This window comes from Mastomys coucha, unplaced genomic scaffold (assembly GCF_008632895.1).
Source record: "Mastomys coucha isolate ucsf_1 unplaced genomic scaffold, UCSF_Mcou_1 pScaffold22, whole genome shotgun sequence".
Taxonomy (NCBI): domain Eukaryota; kingdom Metazoa; phylum Chordata; class Mammalia; order Rodentia; family Muridae; genus Mastomys; species Mastomys coucha.
Genome location: NW_022196905.1, coordinates 116,526,478 through 116,545,087, shown reverse-complemented (window position 1 = coordinate 116,545,087; position 18,610 = coordinate 116,526,478). Strand labels below are relative to the sequence as shown.

General features: G+C 43.9%; 1 protein-coding gene across 2 annotated transcripts in view; it reads left to right on the top strand.

Moving 5' to 3' along the window:
* Nucleotides 1-18,610, top strand: part of Anapc5 (anaphase promoting complex subunit 5) — a 35,592-nt gene that overhangs the window by 5,388 nt on the left and 11,594 nt on the right. Inside the window, exons 5-11 of one of the 2 annotated variants that reach the window (XM_031337792.1) lie at nucleotides 1,994-2,060; nucleotides 9,194-9,295; nucleotides 10,581-10,771; nucleotides 14,622-14,703; nucleotides 15,311-15,400; nucleotides 16,922-17,064; nucleotides 18,092-18,227. In XM_031337792.1, coding sequence (XP_031193652.1) covers nucleotides 1,994-2,060; nucleotides 9,194-9,295; nucleotides 10,581-10,771; nucleotides 14,622-14,703; nucleotides 15,311-15,400; nucleotides 16,922-17,064; nucleotides 18,092-18,227 — 811 coding nt within the window. Of the gene's footprint in view, nucleotides 1-1,993; nucleotides 2,061-9,193; nucleotides 9,296-10,580; nucleotides 10,772-14,621; nucleotides 14,704-15,310; nucleotides 15,401-16,882; nucleotides 17,065-18,091; nucleotides 18,228-18,610 lie in introns of both variants that reach the window. The other variant, XM_031337791.1, reaches the window with a different exon arrangement.

Here is an 18,610-nt window from a genome sequence, read left to right as displayed (position 1 = left end):
TCCGCCTGCCTCTGCCTCCCAAGTGCTGGGATTAAAGGCGTGCACCACCACTGCCTGGCTTCTTTAGCTATTTTTTAGAACAGTTAGTTGGAGCCCTTTTTGACTTTTGAAAAGGAAAATTTTATTTTTTTATGTGCATATAGTTTCTTTTTACTTCCAAGGATTTGGAACCCACAATCTCATGCATGCTAGACATGTAGCTGCCTCTAACCCTTTTGTAATTTTATTTTATGTTACATTGGAAGAGAAATTACCCTTTTCTCTTTTTGTAGTTATTGGGATATTTTTTAGCTTTCTATAGGTAAGTTCTTTTTCTTGCAAATTAGTATTAGCTCTGGAAAAAGGATACACAAGTTCATGAGGCAACATTGGAAGCTTTGCAAGTCTCCCATGTTTCAGTTCTTCCTTTTTGAAGGGAAGCCCCACTATTTATTTTTTTGACAGGGTTTCGTTTTGTAGTCCAGACTCGCCTTCAACTCAGGCAGTTCTCCTGCCTTCAAGTACACAGGTGATAGGTGTGAACCACCACTAGGAGCTCCAGTTGTTAATTTAAGATGAGGAGGGCCAAGGATGTTCTTAGTGGTATAGAACCTGTCTTCTGTGAATGAGGCCCTGGTTCAACGTTCAGCGCCAGAGAAGCAAACATTTAGAACCTGGACTGTTCAGTCCTGAAATGTTGATTGGATGTTTTAAGACTCCAGTTGCAGCTGGGTGGTGGTGGTGGCGCAGGCCTTTAATCCCAGCGCTTGAGATGCAGAGGCAGGCAGATTTCTGAGTTTGAGGCCAGCCTGGTCTACAGAGTGAGTTCCAGGACAGCCAGGGCTACACAGAGAAACCCTGTCCTGAAAAAAAAAAAAAAAAAAAAAAAACAACAAAAAACTCCAGTTGCCAAATAGGCATAGTGAAATTTAGCTTCATGTTTTGTTCAACTTCTTGGGTCAGCTGCAGTAGTCATGTCGTGCAGAAGGAGTGTAGGCCTGTAGAGCACAGCATGAGTATACCCTGAGCACCCTGTGGAGCTCCTGAGGCTGTGGGGTGCTGGCTCTGCTTCCTTCCATCTAAGGAAAATCTCTTGGTGTTAGCATAATCCCAGTCTCCCAGACTCAGCTGTCCTGCAAGTGTTGCTGAGTGCCTCCCCTGTGCCAGGCACGATGCTTGGTGCTGTCTGTTCTGCAAAGAGAACAGTTCTGTGTTCATGCCAGTAGGTGGGGATGGACAGATGATAGCTAGGGAACTCAGTGTAAACTAATGAGAGATTTCTCAGGAGAGTCGGCGTGGTAAGGAAACGAGACAGAAGCCACGTTTGGTACTATGTATAATTCTAACACTGGGCAGGGACTAGAAAATGCTCAGGGAGGCAGGAGGATTGTGAGTTCCTGGTCTGCCTTGGCTAGGCAGTGAGTTCCAGGATAGCCAGGGCTATGTAGCAAGAGCCTGTCTTAGTGAAAGAAAGGCTGGGACACAGGATATAGAGTGCTGGGAGTGGGGGGCTGTTGTAGAGGGCTGTGGTTGTCGAGATTGGTCCATTGTGCCTAGGATGACTGCAGAGGCTTCCGTGTAGCTGCCATGTAGGTGCTGGGAATCAAACCTGGGTCTTCTGCAAGATCAACACATTCTCTAAACACTGATCAGTCTCTCCAGCCCAAGAACTTCCTTTTTTAAAAGACTGAAGATCATATTGCATGTACATACTACATTTTGTTTATCGACTGTCAGTGGATAATTGAGTTGCTTTCATGGGACCTACAGATGTGGGCTTGAACCCCTGCTTTCATTCCCTTTTTGTTTGTTTTAAATAGCTTCTAAGTATGAAGTCTAGGCTGCCCTTGAACTTTACATCTTTCTGTCTCCGCCTCATGAGTAGTAGAAGTATAGGGATATATTACCATAATTTGCATTGAACTTTTAAAGAACTTACATGATTTATAAAGTTACCTGTTTTACTGTTGTGTAGTCCTTACTATTATTTTATTTTTACATTTTCATTTTCCAGAGAAGAGGAAGTATCTTGCAGTGGTCCTCTGTCACAAAAACAAGCAGAATTCTTTCTCTCTCAGCAGGTATGTTAATTACATAGCTCATTATGAACTGTTCTACTTTTGCGAAGTCCTGTGATGTGCTGTACTGTCATGTCTGTAAGGTTATTTACAAGGCTGAGTGCTGCCTGGTACTTTCCCTCTTCACTGGGAGTGGCTATGTGTCTCCATGTCTGCATGTCATTTTATTCTTTTTTTTTTTTAATTTCTGTATACCTCTTTTTTAAAGATTTATTTATTTATGATTTAAGTACACTGTAGCTGTCTTCAGACACACCAGAAGAGGTCGTAAGATCTCATGATGGATGGTTCTGAGCCACCATGTAGTTGCTGGAATTTGAACTCAGGACCTTCTGAAGAGCAGTCAGTGCTCTTACCCACTGAGCCATTTTATTCTTTTAAGGCAGATTTATTCCAGAATGGAGTGTGACCAACAGCCCATTCCCTAGTAATCTAGATTTGCTTCTTTCTTTTTGCAGTTATACCCTTATTTATAGTATTGAAGGGATTGACCCCATATCCTGTGCGTGCCAGCCAAGCACTGGAGCTCTCTGAGTTAAGTGTAGTGGTGGGTTAGTTTTGGCTCCCAGTGGGTCACACATCCAGCCACCCGCCAGAGCCCTCTGAATTCGTGAATGAGAGACTCACATGCACACGCACAAGCTAATTTTGATATGCTTTGACTAGCTGAATGGCTGGGCATTTCTAAACATCCCCATGGCTAACAAATACCACCCCATCCGGTATTCCTGAGTTAATATCTTTTAAAATCTATATTTCATTTCTGCTACCCCAGACCCAACCCGCAGATGACCTCCAGGGCCACTTTCCTCTCTCCTCTCTCCTCTCTCTTCTGGCTGCTCGTGTAATATAAAAGTCCCATCTCCATCTTTCTGGTCAGCCATTGGCTGCAGGGCAGTTCTTTGTTATCAGTCAAAGCCAGCTGGGGCAGGGACCCTCTGGTCTGCAACTGCAACTTTTTGGGATCCAAAATTAGACAAAGCATTAGACCCAATCCCCATGTGTATGTCTGTGGTGAGCGTGGATATGTGTGTGGTCCACGTGCAAGCCCCTGCATGTGGAGGCCCCGATGTGATGTCAGGTGTGTCCCTCATAACTGCTCTCCTCCTTAGTTGTGGAGGCAGCCTCTTCCAGTTGGATCTAGACGTTGACAAGCTGCTAGTCTTAGCTGGGCAGCTCGCTCGGGGGTCCCTCATTGGCTTCCTAGTTCTGGAATCACAGTGGGCTGTACACTTACAACTTGTCCTTTCGATGGCTTCAGAAACACATGTAAGGAGAAGTGTGAGTGCAGACAAGGTGTGTAAAGGCACCCGTCACCAAGCCTGATGACCTGAGTTCAGTCCTGGGACTCGCCTGGTGGGAAGAGAGAAGTAGTCTCCCACAGTTGTCCTCTGATCTCTACACATCCCCACCATGTGCTTTTTGTTAGGATGGGATTTCATTCTGTAGCCCAGGCTGGCCTCAGACTGAGTAGTTCCCTTGTTTTGGCCTTCAAGTCTTTGGAGTATAAGCTTGAACCACTACACCCAGTGAAGGTGTTGTATAGTGACTGCCCATATAATAACTCTCTGGATTCCACAATTATACTTTACTCTGTAAATTATTTAGTATGCTCTTCCCAACTAAAATGAGATTTATCTATTGGGCCGGGGCTGATGTTTCACTGTGTAGCCTAGACTGACAGTAAACACAGTTTTCTTTTTCTTGTCTTGTCTTCCTGGGTGCTGATTTGCCAGTGTGCCTACATTCTATTTTTAGTTAAATAATTATGTGTGCATTTGTGTTTGTGTGTGGATACATGCATGAGTGCAGTGCCCTTAGAGGCCAGAAGGAAGCATTGGATCCCCTGGAGCTGGGGGACAGGACAGGTGGTTGTTGTGAGCTACCTGCTGTGGGTGTGGGCACCGAAGCATGGTCTGCAAGAGCAGCTAGTGCTCTTAACCATCTCCCAGACAGTCATTTTATTTTAATGTATTTCAGGTTATAGATTCTGGTATATGTTGTTCCAGATATACTGTATTACAGCGTTAAGCAATAAGGTTTTTTTACTGTGATAACATAAACTATTTTTTCCAGTGCTATTTTAATATAAAGTAGATTTAAATTTTTTTGTTCTATTTTTCTTCATTTGGTTCATAATTTTCTTCTTTCAAAAAGATGTAATATTTGAATTTTAGCTGGATGTTGTAATGTGTGCCTTCAGTCTCACCACGGGAGAGGCAGAAGCAGGCAGGTCCAAGTTAGCAGGGCTGTATATGAAACTTCATCTCAAACTAAACTAACCTAACCTAAAGGAATTACCCCGCAGGTAAATTTCAGTCAAACAAGAGTCCACATGCAGAACTCCTTAGGTGTAGAGCCAAGCTTCATAACTCAGTGGTGGCTGTATTAGCTGTGGGGAGAAGCATGTGTCGTCTGGATTCTCCTCACACCACACCCTGGTGCCCTACAGATGAATTAAAGAGTTAAGCGCATATAGGTTACTCTATAATTAGACCAGAAGGCGTTCCATATTAAGTTTTAACTGCCTCTCGGTGGGGAAAGCCTTTATGAACACAAAGGCAGGAACCATGCAGGGGATTGGCTTTTCAGCATAAAATTTAATGTCTGCATGTCATCATCACATTATCTAACTTAATTAAAAGGGAAACGACAAAATGTTCACAATAAATTTGAGTGAGAGTTAACAGTGTTGCTTTAGAAATTATTTCAAAGACTGTTTGATGATGAGACAAAGTTCATCATCTGTTATTATGTGGAAAGAAGAAAACCTGGGCTAGAAAGACTTCTTGGTGGTAAAGAGTAAAGGCTGGTCTCCCACAGGACCAACACCCATGAGGTGGCTCATAACCATTACTCCAGCTCAGGGTATCCAGTGCCCCCTTCTGGCCTCTGTGGGCACTGCACATATGTGGTATACAGACATACCTGTAAGCAAAATACATAGTAAAAGTAAATAAGTCTTTTTTTAAGAAAAGGAAAAAATATGATTATTATTAAAGTTGTATGTATGTGAATGTTTTGCTGTCTTATATGTGAACTATGTGCATGCAGTGTCTGTAAAGGCCAGAAGAGGGTGGCAGATACCCGGGAACTCAAATTTATAGATATTTCTGAGCTGACTTATGAATGTTGCAAATTGAACCTGGTTCCTAAAAAAGTGGTCAGTTTTCTTAACTTCAGAACACCATTCCCACTACCCCTCCCCTTTTAACACCCCCAGGCCCCCAAGATTGGGTCTGACAGGCCTGGACCCTTCTCTAGAGCAAGCTGTGCTGAGGCTGACAGGATTCTTCTGCAGCCGGAGTGTAGTGATCACAGCTGTGCTGCCATGCTCTTCTTAGTTTTTCTGGTTTATTTTGGTTTTTCGAGACAGAGTTTCTTTGTAACAGCCCTGGCTGTCCTGGAAGTCACTCTGTAGACCAGAGTATATCCCACTCTGCCTCCCAACTGCTGGGATTAATCATTTTTATTTATGAACATTGGTGTTTTGCCTGCGTGTCTGTCAGTTGTGAGCTGCCTTGTGGACATTGGGATTTGAACTCAGGACCTTTGGAAGAGGAATTGGTACTCTTAACCACTGGGCCATCTCTCCATCCCCCTTACTCATATTTTAAAGACATAGTCTCAGCCGGGCGGTGGTGGCGCACGCCTTTAGTCCCAGCACTTGGGAGGCAGAGGCAGGCGGATTTCTGAGTTCGAGGCCAGCCTGGTCTACAGAGCGAGTTCCAGGACAGCCAAGGCTACACAGAGAAACCCTGTCTCGAAAAACCAAAAAAAAAAAAAAAAAAAAAAAAAAAAAAAAAAAAAAAAAAAAAAAAAAAAAAAAACAAGACATAGTCTCAATATGTAACCCAGGAACTCTTGATCCTCCTACAAATGCCTCCCAAGTGTTAAGATTATATCTTAGGCCATTATACCTAACTTCATACCTGTAATCACACACATACATTCATTATACATTCATACCTGTAATCACACACATACAGAAAGAAACTGGAATGAAGTATTCATTACTGTGCCACTTACTACTGTGCCACTCACTACTGTACCAGGTCTGGTGACACTGTAATCTCAGCACATAGGAAGCTGAGGCAGGAAGATTGAAAGACTGGGGCCAGTTCCTTTCAAGAAAAAAAAAGAAAAGATTATTCATAATATTTTTTCTTTTTTAAGATTTATTCTGTGTATAGTAGTACACTGTAGCTGTCTTCAGACACACCAGAAGCGGGCATCAGATTCCATTATAGTTGGTTGTGAGCCACCATGTGGTTGCTGGGAATTGAACTCAGGACCTCTGGAAGAGCAGTCGGTGCTCTCTCTCTTAACTGCTGGGTCATCTTTCCAGCCCCTCATAATCATATTTCTAACTGATAGTGTTACTAATTTCTTCATTTCTTTTGTAGCCACTTTATGTCTTCTGGCATTTTTTATAACAAGAAAAAAAGTCAATGGAATTTTCCTGGCTACACATTGAGACTCTGTCTTAAAAAAAATGTTAAGATGGAGGGTGGAGAGAAAAAAAAAAATGGAATCTTTGAGTTTGAGGCCAGCCAGGGGGCATAGAGAAACCATCTCAAAAAAACAAAATGAAAGAAAGGCCAAGTGCTGGTGGCATACACCTTCATTTCCAGCACTTGGGAGGCAGAGGCAAGTGGATTTCTGAGTTTAAGGTCAGCTTGGTCTACAGAGTGAGTTCCAAGACAGCCAGGACTACACAGAGAAACCTTGTTTTGTTTTAAAAAAAATCAGGGAGGGAGACAGACAAACAGAAACAGACAGTGAGTGAGCAAGCAGAGGAATTGGAGAGTGCTTTCCAATTTTCAGCAACTTTCCTATGATTACAACATTCATGATGTCAAAACAGGACGATCATGAGTTAGAGGTTAGCATGGGCTGCCTAGCATGTTTCCCAAAATAAGAAAGAGTGCTTATAGAAAAAGTTGTCTATATAAAAAGTGGAATGAGGGGGCTGGAGAGATGGCTCTGCAGTTAAGAGCACTGGCTGCTCTTCCAGAGGTCCTGAGTTCAATTCCCAGCAACCACATGGTGGCTCACAACCAACTATAATGGAATCTGATGTCCTCTTCTGATGTATCTAAAGACTGACAATATGCTCGTATACATGAAATAAATAAAATAGAAGAAAAAGGTTTAAAAAAATAGAATGAATTGTCTCTAATCAGTTACGTATAAAGATTTAATTTGGCTGGGTATGTTTATACATGCCTTTCATAATGGCACTTGACAGGCAGATGAGGTAGATCTCTTAGCTTGAGACCAGCATGGTCTATGTAGTAAATTCCAGGCCAGCCAGGGAAGGCTACATAGCAAAGCTATCTTTAAAAAAAATCAATATATAGGGAGCTAGAGAGATGGCTCAGCAGTTAAGAGCACTCACTGCTTTTCCAGAGGTCCTGAGTTCAGTTCCCAGCAACCACATGGTGGCTCACAACCATTAGTAATGTGATCTGATGCCCTCTTCTGGTATATCTGAAGGTAGCTACTCATATACATAAAATAAATAAGTACTCATATGCATAAAATAAATAAATACTTTTAAAAAATCTCTATATATTGAGAAAATATATACTATTCATAATCTTACTTCTTTTATATATATGTATATATATTATAAATAATGTATAAAACACTCATTAATTCAATGTTCCCTAATACCTCAGCTTAGGAGAGCTGTTTCCCTTCTGTATTTTATGTATAATGTATGTATGTATGCATGTATATATTATATATTTTATATATATACAGAGAATTTTTTATATATTGTATATGTATGTGTATATATGTACATATGTTATATATTATATATGTACACACATATATATATATATATATATATACAGACACACACACAGAAGCAGGTAGATCTCTGCCAGGCAGAGAAACCCTGTCTCAACCCTCCCCCCCACCAAAAAAGCTATAGCTAGTTTCTTATATAGTATTTTTATATATTTTACAGCTTTGTATCAATAGCTATAATATGCCTATATGAAATAGGCAACATAGACTACTGTGAACTAACAAAGGGTTTGTTGTGACTCACAGATCTAAATATTTAAGTCCAAAATTGCATGGCCTCATTGAGTTGGGCCTCGAATAGTCACACATCATAGTAGGAATTCATGTTCCAACAAGTGGTCCCATCCCCAGCTGTGCAGCATATGTGTGAGGAGTGCAGGTCTCAGGGGTACCTTATAGCCCCAGCAATGTAATTCCTACCACTGGATCCCACTTTTTGTTGTTGTTGTTGTTTTTCGAGACAGGGTTTCTCTGTGTAGCCCTGGCTGTCCTGGAACTCACTCTGTAGACCAGGCTGGCCTCGAACTCAGAAATCCACCTGCCTCTGCCTCCCAAGTGCTGGGATTAAAGGCGTGTGCCACCACACCCGGCCCAGGGTCCTACTTTTTTATGGACCCTTTGAGAATCCCTTTAAGGATTTCCCAATGACTTTAGACCTGCTCTCAAATTCCCATAAGAGCCTTCATGATCTGAGTGGTTACTATGATTCTCTTCTCATCTTGAGTTTATTTAGTTTTGTTGGTTTTGATTGTTGTTTTGGTGTGTGTGTGTGTGTGTGTGTGTGTGTATTTAAGGCCCTACCTCTTAAAGATCCCTAACATGGTCATCCATGGTTTGACCATCCAAACCTTGGCAACATGTTCTGTGTAATTGTTGATTCTATCCATGTGAATTAGCAATGTGTAGGACAGGGCAGGAGATGAACAAATTATGTGTCTGGAGCGTTCACAGTGTTGAGTGATCAAGTGACAGTTTACATATAGTCTGGCAGGTGCTGTAGGAAGGGAGAGTGCAGAGGACTCATGGGAGCATGGGTGGCCTTTGAGGCCTTGCCTAGCCTCAGTGATAGACAGTGAGATATAAATTATAAACTGGGACCCACCAGGGTTTGCTTGGTTTGGAAGGAGCATGTGGGTGAGAAGTGCAGCCTGGACTGGAAGCTTGTGCACAAGAGAAGGGAAATAGTGTGTGCTGGCGTGAACATGGTCAGTGTGTTTAGAAAGGCGGTTAGGCTGATGAGGCTGCGGTAGGCATTGTTAGTCACTGTGTTTGCCTCTGAGTTGATGGGTTCTAATGTACTGTCATTTTCATTTCAGGCTGCTTTGTTGAAGAATGATGAGACTAAAGCCCTCACCCCAGCTTCCTTGCAGAAAGAATTGAACAACCTGTTGAAATTTAATCCTGATTTTGCTGAAGCAGTGAGTTTTGTCCAGAATTTGTTCCTGGGTTTCAAGGAAATAACTGCTTTTCAGTATATCAGAGAGCCACACACATTTTAGGTTTAAAAGAAGTCACATTGTTGGCAAGATAACAGCAGGGCCTGGAATACAGGGCTCCCCCACTGTCCCTGGGCCAGAGGCCCTGCTACTGTGTTCTCCCACTCATCCTTGGTATGGCTTTAGACAAGAGATGGTAGACTGAGGGATAAAAACATTTGAAGGCCGAACAGTTCTTTTCCTTTCTTCCTTTAGTGAGTGTTTTCAAACAAAATTATTTTTTTAAAGATGTATTTATTATTATAATTAAGTACACTGTAGCTGTCTTCAGACACACCAGAAGATGGCATCAGATCTCACTATGGGGGTGAGCGGTGGAGGGGGAAATTGTAAGCCACCATGTGGTTGCCTTCGGTAAAGCAGTCGGTGCTATTACTCGCTGAGCCATCTTGCCAGCCCCTTTTTTTTGTTTTTTTGTTTTTTTGTTTTTTTTCCACGTGTAAGAGGTTTAATTGAGGGGGGGATAGTGGCTCAGAAAGAGAGAGAGAGAGAGAGAGAGAGAGAGAGAGAGAGAGAGAGAGAGAGAGAGAGAGAGAGAGAGAACATGAGCTTTTTTTGTTTTTTTGAGACAGGATTTCCTTGGCTGCCCTGGAATTCACTCTGTAGACCAGGCTGGCCTTGAACTCAGAAATCCACCTGCCTCTGCCTCCTAAGCACTGGGATTAAAGGTGTGCACCACCACTGCCCAGCTTCAAACAAATTTTTAAATTAAATGTCCTATTAGATCTGTTTCTCTGTGAGCTTCTTAATGTAAAGTTCAGATGATATTTGATATGACATCAGATTTTATTCATGTCAAAAACAGCTCCATTTTGTTTCCCAGTAACTGAGACATCCCTGTTAGGAGAGTGCTTTAGTTCTATGCTTCAGAACAAAAGGACAAGAGTTAACTTGGCAGCTAGTTTTAGTTGGACATTTAGAAGAATTAACTTCAAACTTGTACAGGTTCTTATTAATTCCTCCGCTTGGGAGGGGTGCTGCCCTTCTGTGGTACTCGTGGGTCCTAACATAACCAATGGCATGTAGCCTGTGTGTATGTGTGTGTGTGTATCAGTAGATATATTGATAAACTTGGACAGACACCTAGTGGAATTTTTGTTTGTGGACTGTTAAAGCCTGTATTTTGAATCTCTTTTACTGTGCCCATGGAGAAAATCTGAAGCTGAACTATGGCTTCCACGGGACTCCTGATTATTTCTTGTTTTAGCATTACCTCAGCTACTTAAACAACCTCCGAGTTCAAGATGTTTTCAGCTCAACGCACAGCCTTCTACATTACTTTGACCGCCTGATTCTCACTGGAGCAGAGGGCAAAAGTACTGGGGAAGAGGGCTACGGCCGGAGCCTGAGATATGCTGCTCTCAACCTGGCTGCCCTGCACTGCCGCTTCGGTCACTAGTAAGTTAGACTTCTGTCCGTGTGCACCTGGAAGACAAGCATCTCAGTGTTAACTGGAACTCATTTTTAAAGATAATCCATTGCTAGGAGTAGTGGCACACCCTTATAATCCCAGTACTCAGGCAGAAGCACTTGAATTTCTGAGTTTGAGGTTAGCCTGGTCTACATAGGGAGTTTCAGGACAGCCAGGGCTATGTAGTGAGTCCTGTCTGAAAAAAACAAAAACAAAAACAAAAACAAAAACCCACTCTTCCACGTGTGATGACACATGTCTGTAATCCCAGCACTGAGGAGTTAAAGGTAAGAGGACAGGTACAAGCTCAAGGCCAGCCTGGGCTACATAGAAAACTCTGTCATAAAACAAAACCTAAAACAAATAATCAAAAAAAAAATTTTTTTATTTTTAAAATGGAGTAAGAAACTGATTTGAGATTTTTTTTAAACACTTATTTATTTAATATATTTTGAGTACACTGTGGCTATCTTCAGACACACCAGGAGAGGGCATCAGACCCCATTACAGATGGTTGTGAGCCACCATGCGGTTGCTGGGAATTGAACTGAGGAACTCTGGAAGAGCAATCAGTGCTCTTACCCGCTGAGCCATCTCTCCAGCCCAATGTGAGATTTTCTAGATTTGTTTCTAGCTCCCAGTGTGAACCTTTTCATGAATGGAAAATCCTCCTTAGCAGTATGCCCCCTAGAGTCACTATGTAGTGATAAATGCTTTAGTGCCTGGGCCTGCTTTGTTTTCTGTTTCTAAGAACAGTCTGGCCATTTAGTAAATGAGGTCATTAGGTCAGGGGTTCCCAAAGGACTTGTGGAGGTAGTGATGGTGCTGCAGAGCTATTTTCAGTATTTAAAAAGCTAAGGAAAGGGGCTGGAGAGATGGCTCAGCAGTTAAGAGTTAAGACTGCTCTTCTGAAGGTCCTGAGTTCAAATCCCAGCAACCACATGGTGGCTCACAACCATCTGTAATGAGATCTGCTCCCCTCTTCTGGGATGTCTGAAGATAGCTACAGTGTACTCACATATAATAAATAAATAAATCTAAAAAAAAAAAAATTGTTTCTGCTGGTAGAAGGTGGCACAGACTTTGGAAGCATGAGTTCAGGCAGCCATGATGTAGAACTGGTTGGTTTTGTTATAATATATACCTGGCTTTATTGTTTATTTTGTTTTGTGGGAAAGACATGAGAACTTGTAGTCAGGAGGGAAAAAAAAAAACAATTTGTGCTAGTGTGTGGACATCTTCCTGTAGAAAAGATTTGTGTAAGAGAGGTTGGCTTGGCTGCACAAGTGGCTGCTAAAGCAGGGTAGAAGCTACAGGTAACTAGACATAGTCTGAGAAAAATGCACTGCTGAGCGGAACCTCAGAAGAGCCTTGTGATGTCAAGCCCACAGTAGGGTGGCAGCAGGGAGATGCAGGCCACAGACTTATATTCCAGATTCATTACCTGGGTGAGGTTCCACAATGTCTTACAGTAACTCACTCCCTTTTGGCTTTAATAGCATGTAGGCTCTTATCGTGGGACAGTCACACGACCCTCTGCAGCTCAGTTAAGTGTTTGCCACTGAGCAGCGGCTCCAGCCCCAGAGACCTCTCTTTTTCTTAGTAGGATTTGTGTTTCTCAACTGGCCTTGAACTTGTAATCTTCCTGCTTCTGTCTCCTAAGTGCTGGGGTTTCAGCTCTGTACCACCACACCTGTTTATGTGGTGCTAGAGATGGAGCCTTGAGCAAGCTGAGAACTCTGCTGACAGCCACATCCCTAGCCCTGTCCCCTGTCGTGTTGGACATCTCGATAGATGCTTGTTGGTCAGATACTTCATACTAGGCTCCACTGTGGATACCAGGGAGTGCTGAAGTGGAAATAGAGGAAACACTGACATAAGGCTTATAGAGTAAAGAGAGAGAGAGAGAGAGAGAGAGAGAGAGAGAGAGAGAGAGAGAGAGAGAGAGAGAGAGAGAGAGAGAGAGAGAGAACATAACTGCAGTGTTGTTCTGGCCCATAGTGTGGGCCAGGCAAGAGCTATGGTGAGGGGCTGCCATTGCTGGAAGAAGGAATGTTCTGGTCTTGCTCCAGGTGTGTGTGCATGCATAGTTGTCAAGGTCACAGGCTAGTCCAGTCTGTCATCCGCTGACCTGAGATTGGAACACAGACATTGGAAAGCCAAGTGCCTGTGTCTGTATATCCCAGAGTGGGAGCTTGCAATTTGTTTGAACAGTGTGATCCTGACTCTGCAAGTGAGGAAAAATAGAAGGTGATGGTGATCAGCATTCAATTGTGGAGACCAGGTATGAGCTCTGAGTAGTGAGGAGGCCATCGCTTCCGCCTTGGAAAGCTAAGTAGGCATCATAGTACATTTCAGAGAGGAAACCAGCTTGCCTCTTGCTCTTTTTAAGCCTTTTTGAAACAGTTTCATGTAGCCCAGCCTGGTCTTTAACTCCTGATCTTCCTGCCAATTATCAGGATCACAGGCCTGTGCCACCATGCCAGGCTCTTTCCTACTCTCTACTGAGCATGTTTGCTTGACTTTCTTAAGTTTCTGCCTTGGTAGTCTCTAGTCCTGCTGGGGCACACTGTGTGGTTCTCTCCAATGCTTCCTTCCAAAGCCTAGCACTGTGTGGCCCTCTGTTGTTTGATGGAGCAGTATTAACTGGTGACACGGAGGACCTGTGCATGACGATGTGCTTCCTGCTCTCAGGTGGCCTGAGTTCTAGGGTGTTATAATCTGCTCAGCATGGAAAGCAGTTCAAAAGATATGCAGCATAGGCAAAGTATGGCTGACTTCTCTATTTGAACAAGCAGTTAAGGAAAAAAGTAGGACTACTTAATTAAAACTGCACCTGTGAGGCTGTTGCTAATGTTGGAGGGAAGTTCACTGTGGAAGTTTTTCCTTCTGCACGTGGCATCTGAAATTCTTACGCTGAGGTACCAGCAGATAACACTAGTTAAGCTTTCATCCTTTTATTTGCTATTGGAAATGGAGAACATAGGGCATGGTCTGTGCCATTTAGAGGTTCGTGAAGTAGTTAAATACAATCCACGGGTTAAGTAAACAGAAGGCAACACACAGTAGTATTTAATGAAGCATTGTGAAACGGGGTGTTTTCAGAGGTGCTGGCTCAGTAGGGCCGGCAGGACTGCCATAGACCAGGGAGGCTCGGGGAGACAGTCTTGATGTTCAGGGGCCAATTGGCATGTGAGGAGAGAAAAAAATGACCAGAAATGGGAATCTTCAGAATGCTTCTGAAAACTGTTTGTTTGTTTTGTTTTTTGTTTGTTTGTTTGTTTTTCCAAGACAGGGTTTCTCTGTGTAGCCCTGGCTGTCCTGGAACTCATTCTGTAGATCAGGCTAGCCTCAACCTCAGAAATCTGCCTGCCTCTGCCTCCCAAGTGCTGGGATTAAAGGCTTGCACCGCCACCGCTCAGCTTGTTTGTTTGTTTATTTATTTATTGTTCTAATGATGATAAAATAGCAACTGTACATAGTGGGTTGGGTTTTGTTGCTTTTTATTTTGTCTTAATGCAGAGAATAACTTAATGAAAAGTAAATTATTAGTCTTTTCCTTGCCGTCTTCTTGGCATTGGAGAGCTGGAGCAAATGTTTTAGAAGCAGCGAGGAAAACCGTTCCCTTTACTAGACATTCCCCCAGAGGGGCCGTCCCCGCCTCCACAGTGGATGTTTCCTGCTCCTGGGGTTGGGGCAGCACAGAGAAAGCAGTCCATAAATAGCTACAGCTGCAGCTAGAGGCCTGCCCATGGACGAACTGCAAATGACTTCCTGCTACCGACGCTTGCATGTTTGTGATTGTTAATGGGATATTAATGTTTAGTCTGTCATTAGTCAACAGGCAGAGCTCGCCCTGCAGGAGGCAATTAGGATTGCCCAGGAGTCCAACGATCACGTGTGTCTGCAGCACTGTTTGGTGAGGCCGTCCTCTGGTCTTGGGATTTTGCTCATGGGTTGAGTTGGCCTCCCGAAGGCCCAGTTTCAATCAGGTTGTTTTGCAGTGGGATCAAAGGTCCTTAGCAGTGAGGGGAAACTATGTAGGTGGACATAAGGACTCACAGAGGGCCCCACAGTCTGTTTTTCTATCTATACAACTCGACATGAGTAAAAGACTTAAGTATTGCATTGATATTGGCATCGATGAGACAATGTACTATACTAGTAACTTGGTGAGATATTGGTGTATCAAACAGTTACCAGGTATTTATAGAGTATAGAAGCACTTAATCACCTGTGGCTCTCAGCTCAGTTAAGTGCCGGATGGGTGCTTTAAGCTTCCTTCTGACATGTCTACCACTTATGGCTGTCAGAGAACGAGGATCAATCAATAGCTTGTTTATCCCAGTCTGACTTAGATAAAGCTTTTAATATGCCTAATGGGTTTCATTTACACTCACAACTCATAACACAGTATTGTAGAGGGTTTATATTGTCCCTTTAAAGTTCTTCCTTGATATTGATATTTCACTGCAGATCCACCATTGCCATTGTTATGACGCATTTTGATGGTTATCTCTTGCCAGAGCTGGCTTTATGTGCTGGGGCAGAAGAGAGCCGATAGCTATGTTCTGCTGGAGCATTCTGTGAAGAAGGCAGTACATTTTGGGTTACCGGTAAGGCTCATCTTTCTGTGAGATTGTTAAAATTAGTGGTGTTGAGCTTTTGTCTCTTCCTCCCACCTTTGTCATGAACCAGCGAGACTTAGAGTGGGTATTCCTACACGTGGTCTCGTTGTTGGTTGTTTTCTGACTTTAATTATTAATCACACCACTAAATTCTGTTGGGTAGGTTTCTCTCTATTCCCTTTATCCTAATAACATCTGTGAGAGCTCCACTTATTGACTTGATAAGAGATCTTTGTTTGGTTGTAGTTTATTGAGCAACACTTAGTACAGTTGCACTTAGACAATTTGTAGAAAAGGCTTTTTTCTTCTTTTCTAGTGCCGAGATAGAACTCAACACCTCACACATGCTAGGCAGGTGCTCTGCCAGTGAGCTACATCCCAGCCCTGGGAACGCTGAATTTAAACCAGGGATTGGCAAACTACACCTTGTGTTTTAAATCTGGTGCTCTGTCCGTCTGCATACGACTGTTGAGCCAAGAAACATTTACATGTTTAGATGGATGGAGCTGGAGAACAGCCACAACTAAGCAGAGACCAACTGTGGCCTAGAATGTGAAGTCTGCTCTGACCCTTGCTAGAAAGTTTGCTGGTCCTTGTTTTAAACAGTAAGCCTGATGGGAAGACCTGCTCCTCTCATCCTGCATGACAGGGAAAGGCTGAGTTGTTACTTCAGTGACAGCCATGCAGGGGGCGTGGTCCTTGTGCAGAACATAGGAATGGCTTTGGGGTGTAGGCTGCTATTGGAAGAACGTTATTCTGTCTCAGCATCTGCTGAATCCGTGATAAGATCACTTACCCCATTCTCAGGAAGTTTGCAGCAAAATTGAGAACAACTTAATGTACATATTTGTTCAGTCTGTGCACTACCTGTGTGCTTTCTTCTGGGAAAGGAAGCACACATGACTGAATTTATAGGCTGCTTAAATATACTCTAGTTATGGATCTGAACCGCTCTGAAAAATGAGCTTTTTACCTTGAGGAGAATTCCAGAAGCTAAGAAGATAACTTGTTGCTCACGACAGGCATCCTTTTTTTTCTTTTTTTTTTTTTTTAATGTCCTGTTACCTAATATGCCCAGCACTGTTTGCTCTATTATCTCATTGTAATCCTTACCACGATTCTCTATGATAGGTTTGATGCCCATTTTACAGATGAGGAAGCTGAGGCTTAGCTAAGAAGCTAAGTGACTGGCCCTAAGTCACACAGTAAGTAGCAGAGGCAGTGTCTAAGTTCAGGTTACCCAACGCTGAAGCCCTGGCTCTTTGCCATGTACCCTCTGCTTCTCTTTCAGCCCTAGCATTTCAGGAACACATCTGTCATGGGTCAGGGTTAAGGCCAGGTTGTAGGTTCTTTAAGTAGAGCTGTCACTGTGCATGTGCTGAAATGTGAAACCCATCACATTTCTGAAGAGCGAAGCAAATTCTGTCATGTAATCTCTATCTTGGGTCGTGGGTATATCTGTCCCCTTAGTACCTCGCCTCCCTGGGAATACAGTCCCTTGTTCAACAGAGAGCTTTTGCTGGGAAGACGGCCAACAAGCTGATGGACGCCCTAAAGGACTCCGACCTCCTGCACTGGAAGCACAGCCTGTCGGAGCTCATCGATATCAGCATCGCACAGAAAACGGCCATCTGGAGGCTGTACGGCCGCAGGTAGGTCTCCAGGCGGACTGCCAGAGCCACGGAGGTGTGGAGCCTTTAGAGAGATAAGGAGGAGCTATCGAAATGGTCCTGTGCAAGTTTGTTCCCCTTTGGAATTTGTTCGCCGAGGGGATTAGAGAAAACGCTTCGTCACCTGGAGACATTTTGTAGCCTGCACGAACTTGGGAAAGTCTTCCCTCACATCCACGGCTTACTCTCCCTGGCTGCTCTGTGTATAACCAACCGGTGGGTGATCTCATCTGGTTTGCACATTTGATCTCAAGATCATGAGTATACTTGACCAGTGACCAGCTGGCACTCAAACCTAGATCACCTGACCCTCAGCTGAGAGCCCCCCTTCCTGTTCGCATGCTGCATGGCCTCCTTGTGCAAGTCCAGCGCCCCCTCCCCACAGCTGCTTGAGTAGACAAGGTTGCTTCTCCGGATATCTGCAGCCACTGTCTGTGTTCCACTCAGCTAACTGTAGTTTGGAAGTAAACTTTTGAACCAGACTTTCCCCTGGAGCCCTGTCTTGATCTCACATGTCCCCTAGACAGCCTGCTGTTTCTAGGAATTCCGTAATGAAGGAAGCGCCTCTTTACCAGTCTTGTTTTTGTATTTCAGATAATTTTTTGGCACGGTGTGCTCTGAAACAGCTGCCGACACTGGCCACTGCCTGCATTGCCAGAGCAGCCGGTGCCAGGATGGCATCGGGTCTGAATTTACCCGTGAAACCTAATTAGCATCCTGTGACCTCAGGGAACATCGAGGGTGGGGAGGTGGGGGTGGGGATCTGGGTGCTGAGTGCTCCCGGATATGCTGACCTACTCTACATTTCCTTGGGGCCTATATACCCAGGATACTTTTGCTCTCCTTGGCCTGAGGCAGGAGAGCTGACATGGGGAGGAGTTGCTTCTACATATCCAGAGCCGCAAGGGTTAATTTTCTTGCGTCTCCACTGAGGATAATTGTAGGGTATGGCTCAGGGGCAGCCTGGGTCTGCTGCCTAAAAGGGGATCTGTCCCCTCTCCTCACCCAGCACCATGGCACTACAACAAGCCCAGATGTTGCTGAGCATGAACAGCCTGGAGTCCCTGAATGCGGGCGTGCAGCAGAACAATACTGAGTCCTTTGCCGTCGCTCTCTGCCATCTCGCAGAGCTACATGCAGAACAGGTAGGTCGGTTGTGTTAGTTTGTATGTACTCTGTTGCTATGGCAAAATTCCCGAGGAAACCAACTTGAAAGGAAGCCCATGCATCATGTCAGTACAAGTGGTAGCAGAGGTCTATTCTCTCACGGTCCCAGCATGGCCTCCAAGGGTGTAGCATGGCTGGCCTGACTAGTGCTTCTTCGACATCAGTGAAGGGAACAAGAGCTTGGCTACTGGTTTTTAAGAAGCGGAATAGGGCTGGGCACTGCTGGCGCACAACTTTAAGCCTAGCACTTGGGAGGCAGAGACGAGCGGATTTCTGAGTTCAAGGCCAGCCTGATCTACAGAGTAAGTTCTAGGACAGCCAGGGCTACACAGAGAAACCCTGTCTCGAAAAACCACCCCCA